The following is a 21961-nucleotide window of genomic DNA, read 5'->3' as shown; positions in this document are numbered from 1 at the left end:
ATTTTATTAATATAGAATTTTAATTGTTATATATATAGAAGTTTTATTAATATAGAAGTTTTACTAATACAACTAATAATTTTTTGTCACCCACGGAACTTACCTTAGATATCTTTGTATGGTATTTGTTTAGATATTTATTCATTTATTTTTTAGTAACATAAAAAAATGTACTTTAAATTTATTTACTTAATGAGTAAGAACTTGATTCATTCTTTTTGTAACTTAAGTTAAATATAAATAATACTATAAGAAAATTACAAGAAAATTTTTAAATAATAATTAATTTTAGTATAAAAATATATTTAAAAATTATTTTTTAATCAAAATTTTGATAATTAATATTAATGACTAATTTTAAAACTAATTTATAGAAATTAATTATAATTTCTTAGAAATATTTAAATTATCAATAATTTCTAATTTAAAAATAATATCTAAATTATTACTTTTGTTATTAAAATTAATCATTATGAAAATATTTCTTTTGAGTATTAAAACGCATTATTGTTTGATTCAACACTCATTCATCTTTTCAGCGTAAGGTACAAAAATATGCATTTAAAACTTAAGATGTTTTATTATTTATGGAAACTTTAAAATGCTGATAGTCTTTTATTTAGAAAATAATCTCGTTTGTGACGTCATATTTAATAGTCAAAGATAAAGACAACGAGTCAACAATAATCATGAAATGTGCAACAAGGCAGAGAGAGTGTTGTTGACTACATATATACCACGCTATTTAAATTATTTTATTACAATGGAAAAAATAACATACAAAACCAATCAGTTTATATTTTTAATTAATATAAAAATTTAAATATATAAAATAAAGACTGTAGAAAAAGAGAAAAAACGTACATGTAAAAGTTCAGTGCTTTAGTTGTTAATTTTTTTTTTCCAAAATAAACTGATTTTAAATTGTTATGTTTTTTTTTTTTCTACTTTGAAGATAGATACTAGTGTTATACACACTAGGAACTGAAATGCAATTTTAAAATTTTTGTTTCAATATTTTAATTAATAATTTTTATAATTTGCATGACTTATTAATTATTTAGTAGATGGTTGCAAGAGAGTCATACTAAAAATAAATAAAGCCGACAGTGAGACTCGTGTACGACAAGCATGTTAAACAAAAACATGAGTTTGTTTCTAAAGGGTCAAAAACATTTTCATGTAAATTGATGAAGGTCAAGTAATCAGCAACATTTTTCAATCAAGAAGTTAAATGTCACATTCACAATTTTTCTATAATATTATTTGGCTTTAATTTGTATATTACGAACAATTATTTAAAATTCACTTGTAAGAATGATATAAAAGAGTTTTTAGCCTAACATATAAATGCTAGATAGATATATGTGTATTTTCTTGAGATTTTATTTAAATGAACAGTGAACAAATTCGTATAAAATATCAGAATAACACTTTTAATCCAAACAGTGATTGAGTTATGAATATTTTAGTTACATACTAATTATTTTATAATTTTTTAGTGTGATTTAAACTGGCATTAAATTCTTAATTTTTTTTATTTACATAAATTTGAGAAATTGAAATACCTAATTGGTATGTTTAGTTTCTGTTATATTTGGGACATTCTTATTACTTTGACATCCCATTTACTATTTAAAATAAAATGTATTTTTTTATTTTAAAAACTTTCTCACTTAAGTTTTAAAAATAATATACTATTATAATTCATATTGTAAGAATCAAATTGAATTCACCAGTTAAAATGCTCTAGCATTTGAATAAAAAACGAGTTAATCGTATGTTTCATGTTTATACTACCTGGACCAGACCAAAAAAAAAAAAACCCATGATCACTTTTAATTCGCAGGAGTGATATTTTTAGGCAACGGACAAAAAAACATACTAAAGTAAATAAGATTATTACAAAAGTGTTAGATAGCAGTTTAAATATTTAATATGATTATAAATTTGAAATTTTTACCACACACCATTAATTAATCTAAAACAATTTTATATTGATTGAAAAGGCACGTATACACATAATATAGATCAAAATTAATAAATAAATAAAAATATTGTGAATCAATTCTTTTCCTCCAATTCAATATTGGAAAACTCAATTATTTAAAACAAACCATAAATAAATTAACAATAATTTGTAACATTTAATAATACACTATTCCTAAACAAGAAAACCCATGATTCTCATCCTCACAATTTCCAATACAGGAATATAGGACACAATGATGTGAAGAAATTTATTTTCACTTCCATTGGGTAACAAAGAAATAAGGTCAAACAAGGAATAAATTTGGGAAGAAGCACTCAGAATTTTCAATGTATCAAGCAAAGGTAAGAAGATATGGTCAAATAATCAATCTAAAGCACATATTCCTTCCTCCATGCACTTGCATATGTTCCCTATCAAGGAAAACAAAATGCTACAATAGATATTAAACTATCACTTCTAACTCAAAATTTTAACAATAAATTTTTAAAATTTTATTTTTATACATTAATTTGATTCATTAATATCACTTGAAAGGAATTTGTTCATCTTTGACTAAAAAGAGAGGAAATAATACCAATAGCATGAAAATTGCACTCAAGCTTGTGCTATTTTCCTGGAATTTGGCCACAAATATTCTGATTCTTTGTATTAACATAACATAGCAAGAAGGGGTAACTTGCATGCAAAAAACTTTGAATGAAGAAGAATAGGCGAATAGGTGCATGAAGAGTGATAATAATCATTGACTTTGAAGGTCACAACAGTAACCATAGTGGGGTCATGGAATTTTAAAAGCACTCCATGGCCACAATGGTCAAACTTTGGCATGAAGCCACCAACATATTATGCACAAACTTGACACCCAAATGCTAAGTAAAATCAACCAACTTTGCATTCGTCAACACATCTGAAAGAGAAACACATTCAATTTTCATGGAAAAAATGGAACCACTTACCACCTATTTCATTATTATCTTGTTTGAGTTGTAACATATTACCAATGTATGGTAAATAAACATTCTTTTGTAATTTGAGTTCTAACATTTTATATGATATTTTATTTCAAGTAGTGTTTTCGCATCTCACTCCAACATTCTTATATTTTTGTTACTTTTTATTTTTAAAATATTTATTATTTTGTAAAGTCAGATGTAAATCAATGAAAATAAGAATGAAAATTGAAAATAACTAGTCCAATAGCATCAAAGTTCTTGAAATAAGGCAATGTTCATTTGGCTGACTATTTTTTTCCTGCCTCTCTGTTTCTTCATTTTAATGGGTTTTGGAAAAGTAAAAAAGCAATAATGTTACTATGGGTATGAAGCTAGCCGATATGTAAGATGACAAATTGCATAGTTAAGGCGCTTTTAAACAGAGCGGGTGGATGTTCAAGAAAACATTCCACAACCACTCAGTTTCGACGACAATCGTTGAACAAAGTTAAGACACAATTCATGTTACAACGACTACTATTAAATGGTTAGGATTTGCATTAATGATCATTAAGAGATAAATTAATTAGTCAAATTCTTTTGAATTCTATAAATAGGGTTACTTTCGAGGTAAAAAGACTTTTTGGACAGATAATTAAATTAAGAAAGATCTACGAATTCAACACAAGCGGTTATCCTCGTCCCATTTCAGAATAAACAAATAATAATTGTGTTTTAAATTTGTAAATGGTAGGATTTAGACACATGTTTTAGATTGTATAATTCAGAAAATATTTTAAACATATAATTCGAAAATATGTCACAAATTACATAATTTGAAATTCATTTTCTATTTCAAAAATATATTTTAAATTTTATATTACGTCATCCAGAAACGTGTTTCATATTATACAATACATAATTTTTAGATTATGTAATTTAGAAAAGTATTTTATATTATATGATATAAAATATATATTCAGATTGTATAATATTTGAAATTTATTTTCGGATTATGTAATATAATTTATCCTGATCTATAGATAATTTGGATTTTTTTCACACTTATGGAGCTGTAGGAAGAAATAACGGGATAGTAAAAGAAATTGTCCGTTGGGCCAAGTAAGTGAGTCCAATAGTCCTATGGGGATTTTCCAAAGCCCATATATATATATATATATATATATATATATAAAACAATTTTAACACATTTTTGAAGAAAACAATAGGTTCTTTGATCTTTCAATTCCAAGCTTTGTTCGATTTTCTCACAAAGTCGAGAATTTCTTACATGAGATTATATAAACATTTGATTTGTGTTTTTAATAGAAGTATAGTCGAAAAAAATATTTGCTAAATTAAAAGCATCGATTGAAGTTGAAATATGAAAATATAAATATTGAAATAAGATTTGATGCCAAATTTTAAAAGCAACGAAGGACAAACAATGCGCTTCCATGACCTGCCACTTCTGCTGATAATGATGCATCATTCGTTGTTACATATGTTTCACTCCAAGTTTCGATTCCCCCGCAAAGTCTCAACATGCTTCCACCTGGTTGCACAATAGCCAGGTCTACTATGTTTGCAGATATTGTTGTTTTCTCATCATTTAGATTGAAAAAAGCAACATAGATATCCCCTGAAAGAAACCAAAACCAAAACAACAATTAATGTTAGTTGGACAAAACTTTTAGTAGTTTCTTAATTTAGTTAACGTTAAGACGAACCGTTTGTTCCAGTTGCAATCCAAGATCTAACTCCATCAGGATAACCTTCAGCTGCAAGATTGGAGTAAGTAGACTGTACTTTTGTTGCGACATTGTGTCCTGCGGTCATGGCACCATCTAATGTTGTGATATGAGGAAACTACATAAAAAAAGCAGAAACAGTGCCAGTGTAAGATTTAAGAAACATTTGCAAAAGAAAAAGCAAGAAATTTTTCACGTGCCTCCTGATTGTTTGAGCTAAAAGAGTTTATCTCCAGAAGGGTAGGATTTGTGATAAGATCATAGGTCTGTGGATCAATGTTCCGTAGATCCCCTCCATACATAATGGGAGACTTTGCCATACACCACAAAGTCATCTGTGAGATGAGAATAACACCACTTAGAATTCATTACTTTACATGAATATATGTCCTCTCTCCAATATACAGTAATTCAATTATGCTGTGTGCTTTTCCATATGTACCTGAGTTCTTTGCTCATCTTGAGTAAGGTTAGTAAACCTGTGTGGACCTTCATGAGCGTCTATGGAAAAACAAAACAGAAAAAAAAGAAGTTTTTGTACTTTATATTCTTAAACATCTAACAAAAAAACTCACTGAATGTAAATTAGAAAATTATTATGCATTGATCCTAATGAATCAAGGAAAAAGTAGAAATGCAAGGGAATTTAGGCTAACCTGGATCAGTTAGCCATCCAAATGGTAGCATGTCCAAATCAGGCCAAGATTGTCCCTTTAAACCTTGTGCTCCTGTTAAATTAGATGCGGCAAAGTCTCTGAAAGGTAAATGAAACGAATGAAAAATGTCGAAGATTGACATATTTTGAAGAGAAATTGACATGTTTTGAAGTCAAACATTGGATGGCATTTTATCAAATACCTTGATACATTAAAATGAGATAAGATTGCTGGCCATTTATCCCAGTCATCTTTTGTTACACGGTACATGTTAACTAGACCACTAACCATCTTAGCCATTTCTGGTGTTGCACTGACTCCAGGAGACAAAGAAAATGCAATGGAATTGTTAAGGCCATTCAGAATCTGCATACAATGTAACTTAAATGAGGAAATGTTTTCCACGTCTTGGCTTTTAAAATTTTGCAGTATACCTCTGATACATATGTTATCTCACCCAAATCCAGGTCCTCACCAAATACACAATCTAGTTTCACTGTAACAGATCAAAGCAGAAAATTCGTATAAATGTGTCAAAGCTGAAAGTAAAATGCACGATCTACTGTAAGAAATGAATGTGTTGCATAATTTGTGATAGTACAAACATGATAAGAAGAATGTATTATAGTGGATTGAATACCAAAATCAACTCCCCAAGAAGCATATAACTCATAAATTGATCTTAGGAAGGCTTTTCCAGCTCCTGTTGTGTTTATAGCCATGAAACCATTATTCATCCATCTACAAGCCCTTGATGGGATTCCAATGTCTTTCGCGTACCACACTCGACCAGATTCCATGTAAGGTTGTCCCTGGTAAGGTTCAAAAGCAGAAAAATAAGTTCAAATAAAATTGACCGGTATATTATACACCAATATTTTATTTTTAAATTATATTGTCATATTTATGAATTTATATATTTTTATAATGTTTATATAGATATACGTGTTAAACCGAAAATTGTATGACTAAAAGAAGTGTTAATTAAAATAAAAAAAAAGCGTTTATTAAAAATGTAAGGCTATACTATTTTGCATGTATTATTATTAAGGGCAATAATATAATTTTTTGAGAATATTTTGATAAAAATACATGTGTAATCTTTTTATTGGATTTAGAGTATGTCAATACAGTAACAAATAAATAATGAATCAGTATCGTGTCAAAATCTTATAAAATAATCTACGAAAATATATTTTTCCTATTATTAGTACTTTATATCTTTATTGATGTCATTTTAGTTTATTTTTTTAAATAATATTGATTATGTTTTGGACATAAATAAACCTATGACATTGAAACACTAATGTTATCTGCATGGAAAAAAAAGTTTCACCCCATCATATTTTCTTTTAGATTTTTTAATTTTTTGATTAAGTGGGTTGAATTATCATAAGCCTAAGTTATGATTGGAGATCAAAATTAGTGAAAATAAAGACTATCCAGTGACAAGTAATTGAGTAATTAGTAGGCCATGTTTTTTAGTCAATAGGGTTAGAGTTGTTGATAAATTTAGCCTATAAAGAGATATAGTGATGATAGTATATGAATTTTGAATCAAAATCAAAATGTTCTTTTATAAGAGCCTTATAGAATTTTGACATAAAAATTCAAATTTAAATTTTATCATGCTAACATCATACTGTTATAGTTCATTATTCACCTTTTGATCTCTTATTATTATGACATTAATATCCTAGATTGAAAATAAAAATATTTAAAATTGTTTATTTACGTTAAGATTATCAGTTTTCAAACATGCACTTTGATTAAAAAAAAACTATTTATATTAAAATCTTTTTTACATAGAAAATCTTAAATATCGACATTTTTTTATTAAAAACCAAACTACTTACGTTTTTCTATTTCAACTTGGAGTGGGTGAGATATTTGTTAATTTAATATTATATTAATAGAGGATAAAAACTAAAGATAATTAATTAGTTAAATTGTAATTAAAAATACTTAGTTTAAATATTACAAAAATTTATCAAACTAGAATCAATAATCTTTTATCCAAGTGTAGAATTAAGTTTATGTTTTAAATAAGATATCATGGAGTTGGAATGTAGTAGAAGAATGAAAAGATGATGGAGAAGCAATATACCGTAGTTGTATCTAGTATTGGCGTGTTATGATTGAATGCCTGTGTACTGATTCCAGCCATAAGATGAATCCCAAACTTCAAACTCATATTATGCACTTTGTTAGCTACATCAGTGAACCCTCTTCTTCCTCCCGAAGAAGGCCATCTTTCAGTGTCAGGGAGCATTCTTCCCCATTCATCAATCATATCAAAATCAATAGAATTTTTGTCACCCTTCAGACTCCTGTACCAGAGGAAATCCACAACAGCATACTGCATGAGAGGAAATGTTACACACAGTTTTTTCATTACTAAACATATTCAGAGTATGAGAGTGCAATACAACACCTCATATCCATGACAAAGTAACTTCTGAGAAACTATATTTGCATTCTGTAAGAATTCTTCTTCGGAAATCACCCAGCTAAATGCATCGTAGGAGTTCCAACCTCTCGGAGGGATCATAGCATTTTGAGATGACACACTGAAATCAAGAGTAAATCAACGGTTTGAGTCGTTTCACATTAATACTTTTTCTCATGTTAAACACAAATTCTTGTCTATCAGTTCATTATAACGAGACACACTTGTTTAACCTTTTGTAAAGAATATTTTCAATACAGAGATAATGACAGAGACACTGACTAAAGAAATACAAGAGAATGAACTTTTTCTAACCCAAAACTTTTAAGCTAAAGCAGTGTTCATAAGATCATAAAATACTCTCTTTTCTTTATCTTTTTGCAATGAATTAATATTGAAACCCACAGGCAAGGGAATGTGATGTTGAAATACCTTTGAATTGCACAGAGACATAACAGGAAGGAAAGAGAAAGAGGTGAGATGCATTTCATGTTGCAGCCAAGACTCTTCTAACCATTAAGTGTTATCCATAGGAAATTCTAGTATTTATAAACTTGGATTTAAGTTTTTATAAAAAAAAATAGATTAAATATGTTTTTAGTTTTTAAATTTATATCTTAAATGTAAAATTGAAATTTGTTATTGTTTTAAATTTTAATATATTTTACTTCTTAAATTTTAAAAATTAATAGATATTCTTTCTAATTTAATTAAGTTAAATTTGTTTGAGGTGTCAAACACAAGATAATATTTGAATTATTTATATATTTTTGACATATTTAAACTCAAATACCAAGTTAAAATATAACTGGAATCGAAAAACATTAATGATTAAATGGTTAATTTAAATTTTGAAATTTTACATTAATATAGGAAGAGAAGTCCAATAACTTTTTTAAAAGGGATCGGTTCAAATAACTAAAGGTATAGAGTTCTATCGAAGAGTATTAAAGACTAAATGATTAATTTAATTTCGAAAATTTACGTTATCTCAGACTGAATAGAAGTTAATTAATTTTTTAATAGGATTTGGTTTAAATAATTAAAGTTAATCTTTTTTATTTATGTTAAAAATATGTTATATTATTACTTAAATATCCAGATCAGGATTATAAAATGAAAATCAGGAATTTATTTGATTTTTTTTCTTTGTTGCAGGGGCCAGGATGATAAAGAAAAACAATTTGAGAGCCTGATTAGACCATTTATTCTACTATTTGATAGATAAATGAGAAATTTTTAACTATTTTTATATGTTATTTTTGAACTTTATTATTGTCAATATATGATTTACTATTAGAATGAGGAATGGAATAGCTTAAATTTGTGTTTAAGATAGTTGTAAAGATTAAATTATTTTAATAATTAATTATAATTAAAATGTAATAATTTTTAAATAATTAAATTTCTCTGGATCTAGAAAAAAACAGTTTTTTACCTACAAAAGATATACTTATATGGTTGAAACAAAAAATAAACTATCAAAATAATTACAATTAAAATTAAAAATAGTTTTTTATTCTAAAAACAGAAAAAAATCTCTAACGAAAACTATTTCCCAAAATATATTTTCTTAATCCGTGTTAGGTGATGATGGAGAACGTTTTCTAACTCTTTATTTGGTCTTGAATGTCTGATAAGACATTGCACTTCAATCTATTTAGGAACAAAAAAGATGGCTTTCTCTTTCCTTGACAGAGAACACTTGTAATGCCCAGATCATTTAAGGCAATGTGGAAAGTTTTATAAATTTAGATGAAGTTCACTTTCCATTCAATGTATTTAAATTTAATTTTTACTAATTTAAATTTAATGAAGAAATAAATTATTAAATTAATATTGTGTATATATAACTTTTATAATTAATTTCAATTTAATATTAACCACAACATTCTATTTATTATATAATTATATTTTAAATAAATACTAAAATATAAATTTAATATTAACTTATATTCTCTTTATATAGTAGTGAAAACAGTGCATATGTGTCAACTTTTTATATATTTTACTTTAGTAAAAAAATTAAACTATACAACGCTTTTATTAAAAATAATATAAAGATAAAAAATTTGTATAATTTTTTATTCTTAAATAATTTTTTTAGTTAAAAATTTGTATTTATTAAAAGAATAAAATGATAAACCTAATTCAACCTTATAAAACCAACTCATCTTTAATTATTATGTGAAACTTCTACAATACTAGCTATGTCATTTTGTTGATAACAATATTAGATAATATAAATTTAACTGAAAACTATAAATTTATTGAAAACTCAATAAACCATAAAAAATTATTACTTGTACAATTTTGTATATTTCTTGTATCTTAACAATTGTATATTTTAAATCAGTTATTACTGGAACCAATGTAGTTTGTTGATCGCATTTAGGACACAAATCACAGATGCACTTTTTCAGTTTTACCCTTTTATTTTAGTATATACAATGTTGCAAACATTTTTATCTTTGTGAGCAACATTTTCAACACAAAATAATAACTCTCTTCTACCATACTACTATTGTAATTTTTCCATTCTCTCTATTTCCTTTCACTATGTCATTATTATTGCTTCTTCCATCATGGTCCACTCTAATTTAATGTCACACCAATTACACATTATAAATCTTTTTCTCACAACATTTCTTGTTGAAGGTGTCTAAATTAGAAGTGGAAAAAAAAATCATACTAAAAAATATCATTTGTTAAATCATTAGTGTATGACAAGACTAAGATAGGGAGATAATATGTTTTTTTTTACTAAAATGTATTTCCTTTTTCAAATTTATAAAAATGAATAATTTTTTTCTTAAAAAAATATTTAGATGCATAAGTTGTCCTACTATCTACAAGAACATTTAAGACAATAAAAGACAAGTTAGTTAGAAGATATATTAAGTATAACATTCTTTTTTTAGACAATAAAAGACTAGTTATTAGAAGATATATTAAGTATAACATTCTTTTATTAGCGCAAATGCAAATTTAGTCTTTTTTTTATCTTGTATCTTATAGCTCCAACATATATGTTTCTTTCAAGGTTTGCAAAGTTATGTCTAAAAAATTGTGAAAATATGGCCAACAAATATCTTTATGTTCACAAACTAGTGCAGAAAGGGCTTTAGACATCCGTTCTTTTGGCTTTTTGACGTCCGACCTACCTTCGACGTCTTTGTGAGTGATGTTACTCAGACGTCGGGGGGTCCACAACGGACATCTATGTAGACGTCCGATGTGTCAGCCCCGACGTTTACGTAGACGTTCGATGTGTACTCTTGGACGTCCACATAGACGTCCGATGTCCCCTCCCCCGACATCTGAACAGACGTTCGAGGTGTATCTCCCGACAGCCATATGTCTGAATGGTTTTATGCTAGGGATAGGGGTTGGAAGTCGGTTTGTGCACTGCCAGACGTCTATAGACGTCCGACAGTGCACTAACAGACGTCTATTGGGCGTTTTTTTTTAAATTAATTTATTTTTGCAATAAAACTACACCTGAAAAGCAGAAAATTATCCCAGAACAATATAATATAATATATATATGCGTTTCATATAAAGAAAGTTCTACTTAATGTAAAAAATAATCCACTACCAAAACTATCAAGATTAAACTTAAACTAAAACTAAGCAATGTTCAACAACAAATAAAACTATTCCTAACTCCATCTTTGTAGAAGATAAGCGGTCCACTCCTACCTTATATGCCTAATTGTGTCCTCTGGTATAGGAGATGTACTCTTGAAGCGCTGCAAAATTCAAGAAAGATTCATTATGGTTTCATATATGTTTGAAGATGAATTTGATTTGTAATGTATTCAAGGTAAACATCATTACCTCATTCCAGTCATCTGTAATGACAGCTCGAATGATGGTCTTAATCCAACACATCACATAGAAGCCACATTCCCATGAATCTAACTACTGGTTACACTAAAATGACAAACTAAATAGTTAAGAATTTAGATCATTCAATAACATAGAAAATGAATTAGAACTATAAATGACTTACAACCTTTGGATACAAAATTTGAACCAGTTGACCTCGAGATTTACCAATAACTCTGTACAGATTGAAAACACAAAGTATAATTAATATGACTATATTTATCATAAAAGTTGAAGGTGAACATCAAATTCAAAGTCATTTTTGGAGAAACACTTACCCTTGAAGCATTGTTCTCAAGTCATTTTTCATCTTCCTATGCAATGAACAAAACCATATAATTTTACATTATTTGGGAATGATGACCATCAGCTGCCAGTGCAACCTATCACAAAGGACAAATAGTTATTTAACTAATTAAGGAAACTATAATAATGAACTTTTACATATAACAACACCTACCCATCAATGTATGACACAAGATATACGTCTCTTTTTGACTCATCCATCCATGTTTGCAAATAATGTTGTCTGTTTTCAAGTGTGTTACCAGACGGTTGAATGGTCTGAGGTTCAACAAATCCGTACATGGAAGACCGACCTTGGTCTACAACGATTGTGTCCATGTACCTAAAACAACAAAGTTAAGTTGTTAGAAACTATAAGAATCTAAATAAAAGTAATATGAAAGACAAAATTTATTATCTTACATGCACCACAGTTGAATGATGGAAATATTCAACATCCTGTCTCCCCCAATCACCTCCAATGCATCAGACAATGTGATATATACTGGCACATGTGGGGGAAGACCAATTACTCTCAAATCCCAGTATAGTTCTAATGGTGCTTTCTTCAACCTGGGTAATCTTGTCATTAGCTTTGATAGAGGAACATCCTCCGCTTCAGCCATGTCATCATCTTCATGTATGACTGTATCATGAATTGGCTGCTTCTGAGGACGTGTGAACTGAAGATAAGAATTTACGTCAAAGAGTTATCAACAAATATTTGAAGAATAAACATAGAAATACTAATAAAAAAGACATTATACCTGTGGAGTAGCGATGTGTGACATGATCAATGCTCTAGGCCATGCTATAAATGATCCTATGGCCTCCCCCACAAAGTTAATTTCTGGAGTGGGTACAGGCACCTAAGCTTGGGGATCCCAAACCTCGTCAATCGTCACACGCACGTGGTGGGGTAATATGGGAACACCATGAATAGTCTGCCCTCCCTCAAGCACTCGTCCGACAGCCACAATGCGTGGGGGATCCTCATCAATCAACAACTCATATTGACCGCTATACTGAGTAGGTTCTACAACAGAGCATGATCCTCTAGTGCTGACACAAGGTGGTGTGGGAGTTTCAGCGGTCCTCATGTTGCCTTGCGTCATGGAATGCAACTTCTCTTCAAGCGCTCTTTGTATTTCTTTTTGTTCTTGTAGCTGCTCCATGAATCGTTGCTCCATTGATCTCATGCTTTGGTTGAGTCTTTCCTCCCACTGAAGATCCATCTGCCTCAGTGTCTCCTGACTCATTGATGTTGGGGTTTTCTGTGTAGGGCCAAAGTAGTCACGAAGACCAATCGCCCCAGGAACTCCACGTACACGTCCTGGGTGCTCGGGCCTTCCAATGACCATTGTTAGAATGTTGTCCCTACCTTGGCCAGCAAATGTGCCCTGAGTCTACTGCTCAACCAACTCATCCTGCACATAAAAAAACCAAGTTACTTAGAAGACATGCTGTGATAGATACACAATCAAACAACTGATTAGAATTTGAACTTACAATTCTTTGTGAGATCAAGGCAGCTGAGGAAGATGTCATGTTCCCATCAGATTTAGTCCGAGTAGCCTTCCACAGCTCGTACCTTGCAGGTGCAGGTGCAGGTGCTAGGTTTGGCGACTCAAGTCCCAAGGCATCCGCTCTAGACTTTCTAATTTTCTTTTCCAGTTTTGCATAACCACCTCGTGATAACAAGTGTGGTGCATTGTTTAGCCTTTGTCTTTCTTGGGCGGCTAACCTTTTACCCTGTGAAACCATGTATATAAATAAGTGTAAAATCATAAAAACTCAATGAAAGACTTTTTAGATGTTAAGAAACATACCTTCCATTCGTCAGACTCTCTAGATGCACAAAACTGTATCTAGTCCTCCTCTGTGAAGGTATATTGCTGACATGGATTTTTATGTTGCCTGTCTCCAAAGACATATAGTCGTGTCAGCCTTGTCTTGAAATCCCTCCATCTTATCGCTATATGCAATAACACTTTCTTTCTAATTTGTATTGTGTTTGGAATATCATAATGTTGCTGTTTAAAACATAAAACATGTTATTGATAAGAAAACATGAAAGATATAAGTATATCACAAATTGCATGACGTATAAACATACCTGAATATCTTGCCATAAGAGGTTCTTGTCGACCTCTGGGACGTCATCCCAAGTTGCATGAAGGATAGAGACATGGATTTTTGCTAACTTACCCAGATAACTCCTAAGCCTATCAACATTTGGCCCTGATGGATGATCTGATCTGGGGTCGATGTCAACATGTCTCCTCTGCCTATCCACGCATCCGGATGTCACATCTGTCAATCGTGTGACGCCTCGACCACGTTTGGTCTGTCCCGATCCTGAGTCTGAGGCCGACATACCTAAAAAATTATACAAGGTTAGTAATAATTCAATTATGATGAACATACATATAAAGTCAATTAAAAAAATATCACAACCTATTAAGATATTGTTTTGTCCCAAATCCCTTCATTGTGATCACTACGAATTGCCTGGATGACATCGGCAACGTCATCAACTGGGTCTTCAATGGGTCTAGATGCAACAGATGTTGTCTTAAGTATATCAAGAGAATCGTCATCATCATGTCTATGCATGTTTTTTCCTTCTAAAACCACTGACCATTTTTTATTCGCTGGATCATTTACGTAGAATATTTGTCGTGCTTGACTAGCCATGATAAATGGTTCATCAGTGTAATTCATCTTGTTCAAGTCTACCAATGTGAAACCAAAGTCATCTGTCATGACACTAGAATTTATATCAACCCATTTACACTTGAAAACTAGGACTCTAAAAGTGACGTAATCAACTTCCCATATTTCTTGTATTATTCCAAACACAATGTCAATGTTTTTGACTTCGTTGTACACCTTTTCACCATTCCGGGGTGTGCACACAACCTCATCCTCAACACTTCCATTAAATGTTTTTTTCAATCTACGATAAGGATGATTACGAGGAAGGGATTTTCGATGTCTTGTATATACCGTCTTCTGACCATGCTTCAATTGAAGGTAACTAGTGTTTTCTTCACATATGGGACATGCAAAATGACCTTTAACACTATAACCGCTCAAGTTTTCATACGTTGGGAAATCATTTATAGTGCAAAACAACATTGCACGCAAACGGAACTGTTCCTCAACTTGTGAATCAAACACGTCGACCCCTTCTTTCCACAACAATTTCAAATCATCAATTAAAGGTTTTAAGTAAACATCAATGTCATTTCCAGGTTGTCTAGGACTCCATATCATCATGGACAACATCACATATTTTCTCTTCATGCACAACAAAGGAGAAAGATTGTAAATCATCAACATAACTGGCCATGAACTGTGTTTGTTACTTAAGTTTCCATAAGGATTCATACCATCAGTTGCAAGTGCAAGTCTTAAGTTTCTTGGATCTGCACCAAATTCTGGAAATTTGTTATCAATCTTTTTCCATTGTGGTGAATCAGCAGGGTGTCGAAGAAGATTATCGCACTTTCTTTCGTCAAAGTGCCATTTAAGGTTCTTTGCATCTTCTTTAACAGAGAACATACGTTTGAACCTAGGTATTATAGGTAAATACCACATCACCTTAGCAGGTGCACCATCATTACCTTCATTAGCAGTGATTCTGTCAGATTTCTTTTTAAAGCGGGATAAACCACATGTTGGACAATACTTTAGCGAAGCAAACTCCTTTGTGTACAAAACACAATCATTAGGACAAACATGTATCTTTTGATATTCAAGACCCATTGGACATACAAAAAAATGTCTCGTAATTACGAATAGGTAGAGTATTATTTTCTGGAAGCATCTCCTTCAACGACTCCAATAACTCGGTGAAACTTTTATCGGTCCATCCATTCCTTGATTTTAAACTAAACAACTTTAAAGTTGCAGACAGACGTGTAAAGTTCGAACATCCTGGGAACAACAGTTGCTTTGAATCATTAATAAGAGAATCATACAAATTAGCTCTTCCAAAATTATCTTCACCGACATCACGTATCATGTCCTCTAAATGGTCACTCATCCATTCTTCCACATAATCTATTCCTCGTGACGTGGTAGGCTGGTCCAATACTTCTCCATGCCAAGTCCAAACGGTATAAGTCCTCATTATGCCGAACATGAATAGATGGTCACACACATTGCCTAAGTCTTGCCGTATTTGATTAAGACAACGAACATAAGGACAAAAATATGTCCCGTTCACAGACTTCACATTTTGTTCAACGTATTGCAAGAACTTCGAAACACCCTTATCATATTCTTCACTGATGCGACGTTCATTCATCCAGCTTCGATCCATACTATGTTCGTAAAATCATCATTATAAGTTTTTTAACTCTCACAAGGTTAGGCCCTACCCATTCAAAAAAAATAATTTTCATAATTTGCTAAGACACGTGCAAAGAAGTCTACATCATAAAATTGATAAGATTTCGGCAGCATTTCGCATTGGTCTCCGAAATACACGAAATGAGAGTAGTCAACGATGACCACAATCAAATATGCATCCAGAGAACAACACAAATACTGAACCGAAAATTTATCAATCTTATCCATAAACTCCAACTTACATGTTATTGCAAATTATGAAAATTAATTTTCTCAAGCTGTCCAATCGGACAATTCAAAATTTAACACAAACGATTAAAAGATTAATCGTTTGTGTTAAATTTCAAATGAGAACTAAGTGTCACTAAATGATTTGATACTTATATTCTAACATGACAATTATAATAACACAACTAATACATGCATATTCAAAAGCCAATAACACATGCAGACCTTAAAGTCAAAAACATGCATACACAAAATCCAATAACATGCATACAAAAAACCTTATCAACGAAGAAGCTAACCTGAAAAGCAGATTCCAAATGAAACAGAGGGAAATCGAGGAGGGCACGACCTAAAACGTAGGCCAAAAACAGTCAAAAATGCCGCCCAAGAACACGCAAGAAACTGCTCCAAAACGCACCGAAAACAATTTTTAATCGGTTCAAATCAAAGATATTTCATCACAGAGTAATTTAATCTGATTAAAAGTAAATTTAAACGGTCCAAAAGAGAGAAAACGCAACTGGAAATGCAATGCCGCAGAGAGAACTCGCGGGGAAGACAATGAACGGTGAGCGTAACTTCTCGCGGGTTCGCGTTTTAGTATAAATATCATTAGACGTCCGGTACTTGGGGGCCCCAACGTTTATAATACTATAGACGTCAGGGCCATCACTAATATGACGTGTTTTGGATTTAAAAATTGATATTCGCGGGGGGTTTTAGACGTCCGTTGGCGGGGCCCCGGACAAAATAAACTCTTCAACTACCCTATCAGCAACCTAAACGTTCGTTGTGGAGGGGGCCGGACGTCTATAATATTATAGACGTCTGCCCCCCTCCACAACGGACGTTTAAAGGGCTAGAACAATTAACTCTTCAACTACCCTGTCAGCCCCTTAAACGTCCGTTGTGGGGGGCTGTACGTCTATAATATGATAGACGTCCGGTCTCCTCCACAACGGATGTTTAAGGGGCTGACAGGGAAGTTGAAGAGGTAATTGGTCCAGCCTCTTAAACGTCCGTTGGAGGGGCCCCGACGTCTATACTATTATAGACGTCCGTCCCCCTCCACAACGGACGTCTACAGTTCCACTTATTTACGGATATGTCACCGGTTAATTATTTACGTTGGTGTTTTTGTAGACGGACATCTATAGGGAGACGTTAAAGGCCAATTCTGCACTAGTAACATGGATCAACAATAATATGTTGTATTAATGATTAAAAGTTTGATTCAGTATAGTAAATATGAAAAATACAATAAAAAAAAGTTAAAATAGAAACAAACAAACAAATCTCTCTCAAGAGTCTCCTTGAGTAGAAAATGTATACGTATCAATTAATTGCATGAAGTATGATACTGGAAGAAGCTTCAGTAAATAAGCATTGACCTTGTTAAAAATATATGATAATCAATATTGATATACTTAGTTATTTTTCATGAAAAAAACTTGATTTGAAACAATTTGAATGATGAATTGTTTGTCCCAAGGTTGAACTAAGAAAATATGAAAATATTGTAAAATATAAATGAGCTATTGAATTTCACATGCTAAAGCATAATGTTCAATCTTAATAAGCTTTGAAAAATCTAGATTATTTTCTTAAAAAGATTTGAAAAATCTAGATTATTTTCTTAAATAATTCAAAATGAGAGAAGAACAAAGATAGACAAGGAAGTTATGTGAACCACAAAATGATGTTTTCAACTAAACAAGAACTTGTATAATAATTCAGTAACAAAAGTGTACATTTGTAAAAGTTAAAATTGTAGATTTTAACAGTTAAAAATAATCGAAAATAAAATTTCTGACAATTAAAATAATTATCAAAATTATATGTTAAAAAGTATTTGTGACAACAAAAATTTAAATGTTGATATTATTTTAGAAAAAATTTACTAATAATTAAAAACCGTCCAAATTTTACTCTTATTGTATAATATTTTATCATATTTTGACAATTAAAATCTATCACAGAAATATATAATATTTTATTATCATTTAACATATATTAAAGGTTTTAAAACATAAAAAATCGTTTAATATATATATATATATATATATATATATATAATTTTTAAAATAAAAAATATTTATTAACTATTTTTCATTAATTTTATAATCAATAATTTATTTATCTATTTTATTTAAAATTATTTTAAAAGATATTAATAATTTTATCATATTAAAAAAACTAATAGTCTAATTGTATCATATAATAAATAGTTATTTTAAAATAATCATTATGAATGCATCAAATAATAATATATAAGTTAGTATTTTAATTTTTTTTCTTAAAATTGGTTAAAGCAAACTGATAGTAACATACAAATTTTAGTTTAATCTTTGTGAACAAAAATGTAAAATTGATTCAGTAGCTAATAACAATATTGAGTTAGCAATCTTAAGTTAGCACATATTTTATCAGAAACACCACTTATTACATACTTTGCTTTTTTGCAAATGACCTTTTCTATCCACGAAATCATCCAAATAATTCTTAAGTTTTTTCTAACCTAAGTAAATTTTAATTTCTTAAAAAAATTGAGTATCCATTAAATTTTTTCATGCAATTATGTATTAAATTTTAAAATTCTTTGTCCAAGATCTTTTCCATTTGATCTTTCCATTAATGAGTGACATGATCATTATTGTTATTATTGACATGTTGCCAACATGTTAACAGTGTATTGATTAAATTTTCTTAACACATGATAACATGTTGGTTGAGGAATTTACAACAACAATGATATGTTAAAACTCCAACACGTTTTTATAATTATAATTAAAATACAAAACACATTTCTTTAAGGTGATATTATAAACTAAAATTATTTTGTATGACGAGAAACAAAAGCCAAAGTAAGTAGTGGTATAGAAAAGGGAACATGTTATTAAATGTGATGATAATGTTATGGTGTATATTGAAAGTTGAAGAGGACACCTAATTGTAGGAGTTATGACTCATACATGCTAACTGAAAGTGGTGAAATCAACATGTTCATTAGGTGTTAGCTTGCACTCACACAAATATCCTCATGCATGTGAAAATAATGGTTTCATAAGATAAATTTTCAAAGTCTTTTACTTTTTGTTGTGATCCTTGTTGATATTATTTTTAATTTTTACCTTGGTAGGAAGCACGTATTGTCACTACAAAGAGGAGTAATATATTTTTTTATGTTTTTTTTTTCTAAGTTTTCAAAGAAATGAGTTTGCTCATACAAGTTTAACAACATGGTAAATTAGAGCATGAGTGTTAACTTTTTGGTAAGTGTATCAAATCGTTCAAGTAGTAAACTGATAAGATTGAATATAGTTTTCCATGGATATAAAAACTCACATCCTTGCCATTAATATCCTAATGTCGACCCGCAAGTCTATTCAAACCCTTATTCCTTAGTAGAACGAGATTATGTTTCCTTATTATAAGTCAATCCCTTGAATAAGCAAGCCCATTTTATGAACTAGGATTTAAGAAAACTAATGGGTTAAGTTCCATCCTTAGATACAAACTCCATTAGGTATCTTGTTTCAAGTATAAGTTTCAAAAGATATTTTCCAATACCCAATGAACAAAGCATTAAGCTATGAATGACCACATAAAACATTTGCAAAACACACAAGAGTTTAGTGGTTACATCTACTCCAACAAAATGGGTTTAACTTTTTGTTGTCATGAAGAGCTCAAGCTTACAAAATGGAAGATGGAAGAAAATGAAGATATTGCCACATCAACATATGTGTCGCTAAGCGTTTAAGCCACTCAATGCTACATTTTTCTGAACATAATTGTCTTTGATGCTGGGATTCTGCCACTTAGCATTGGATGTTGAGTTTCCAGGTTTGACCTATGTAATGCTAGCGCTTAGCGAAAAAGAGTTGGTGTTCAACGCTAAATATATTAATTGCATGGAGGACTAGAAAAATTACACTGACCTTTCACTTTGAAGTCTTATCCGGGTTCTTCCCTCTCTAGAGCCAAGCATCAAAGGAAGGATATCACCCCTACAATCTTATTAATTCAGCGCTTATAGCCATGAAAAACAAAAACACTGATAAGAAATAGTAATGTTACATAAAAAAACGAGTTGAGATATTATTCAAACACTACACTACAAACTTAGTAAAAATCATAATTAAAATCCAATATAAACGTTACAAAAATGTCATTTTTTTTCTTAAACTAAATATTAAAAAAATAACGAACAAATACATAAGAAAAATATTATATAATGTAATACGTCACTTTATTTGAAAAAATAGACAAAAATATTTTGAACAAAAATATAAAAGATTTACAAAATCAATGACATGAACACTTTAATATATTAGATATTTATAACTTATTTAAACTTTTATTTTTATTTATTATGATCATATTTTCTCAAAAAAAAGATGTATGTCAACCTCTACTTAATAAAACAAAATATCTATGTCGACATCGATGAGTTGGAAAAGTCTACCTATAGAGGCTGAAAAAAAAAAGATATTAACAAATGTAACCTTTTCTTCTTTAGTTCTAATTAGAATAAATTAATCTAACGTGAAAAATATTTACACAATCAATTTATCATATACTTAGAATGTATTGGCTTTTAAAATATCCACTTAAAAATAGTATAAGTTTTAATTTTATATCATGAACGTATTAAAAATTTAACTCATTATCACGTAAAATACACATCATTGTTTTATTTATTTATTGTTATACAAGTGAAAGATGTATATACAATTTTTGGTCTAAACCAATCCACAAAATATCATCATACGTACCTACCCTCAATTAATGGAAGGATGTTTTACAAAAGGTGAGTCCGACCTTTCATTGTTTTGTTGTACAAACCTTTATGCATTAATACTACTAACTGCTACCGCTATCTCCCGTCAACTTTCCAAATTCATTATAACTATCTAACACTGACATATATGGTTAAAACGATATTTTATTTTTAATGTGATAGATATTTTTTTTTGCTAAATTTTTACTTCTTTTTTCAAATACTTTAGTCAATCCCGATATTAAAAGGTAAATACACAATAAAAAATAAATATAAGAGAGATACTTTTTAAGGAAGATTAAAATGATATTTACTATAAAAAATAATTATTTTCATTCTCAAAGTTCATAGTTCATAGTGATATATGATTTTTGAAAATTATAATTATTTTATTACTTTTTTATCTTATTTAATTACACTAATATTTATTATTATCAAAAATTCAAAAAATAGTCAATTAAATATAGTTTCTCCTCTACTAACAAATTGTAAAATGTGAAAAGTATCAAAATAGACTAGAAAGTTGATTCGAAAAAGTCATAAATAATGTTAATTTGGATAAAAAAGTATTGAACATAAAGAGATGCTATCTTTTTTTTAAGTGTGTTACAATAAGTTACGTAATTTATTTTTT

At 29.9% G+C, this 21961-nt stretch overlaps 2 protein-coding genes across 2 annotated transcripts; both read right to left on the bottom strand.

Annotated features, from left to right (window-relative positions):
• Positions 1-4343: 4343 nt before the first annotated feature.
• Positions 4344-4804, bottom strand: LOC128197929 (uncharacterized). The gene is made up of 2 exons (XM_052880796.1): positions 4656-4804; positions 4344-4567 (listed from the first exon to the last, which is right to left on the bottom strand). The coding sequence occupies exons 1-2, from the start codon at positions 4762-4764 to the stop codon at positions 4350-4352; spliced, it is 327 nt and encodes a 108-aa protein (XP_052736756.1). The 5' UTR covers positions 4765-4804; the 3' UTR covers positions 4344-4349.
• Positions 4765-14334, bottom strand: LOC108336557 (uncharacterized; the record flags this gene model as incomplete). Its single annotated transcript, XM_017573031.2, has 10 exons — positions 14162-14334; positions 7767-7902; positions 7440-7691; positions 5973-6144; positions 5767-5828; positions 5535-5698; positions 5333-5430; positions 5119-5177; positions 4877-5011; positions 4765-4794 (listed from the first exon to the last, which is right to left on the bottom strand). Coding segments are annotated over exons 1-10 (1281 nt in total), but the record flags the coding sequence as incomplete, so codon positions are not given.
• Positions 14335-21961: the final 7627 nt, after the last annotated feature.

This window comes from Vigna angularis, chromosome 7 (assembly GCF_016808095.1).
Source record: "Vigna angularis cultivar LongXiaoDou No.4 chromosome 7, ASM1680809v1, whole genome shotgun sequence".
In the NCBI taxonomy this organism is placed as follows: domain Eukaryota; kingdom Viridiplantae; phylum Streptophyta; class Magnoliopsida; order Fabales; family Fabaceae; genus Vigna; species Vigna angularis.
This window is presented reverse-complemented; position numbering and strand designations above follow the sequence as displayed.

Coding starts and splice junctions, on each gene's coding strand:
- LOC128197929 (XM_052880796.1), bottom strand. CDS start 4,764: ATGACCGCAGGACACAATGTCGCAACAAAAGTACAGTCTACTTACTCC. Junction 4,568..4,655: donor GATTGCAACTGGAACAAACG/GTTCGTCTTAAC, acceptor GGTTTCTTTCAG/GGGATATCTATGTTGCTTTT.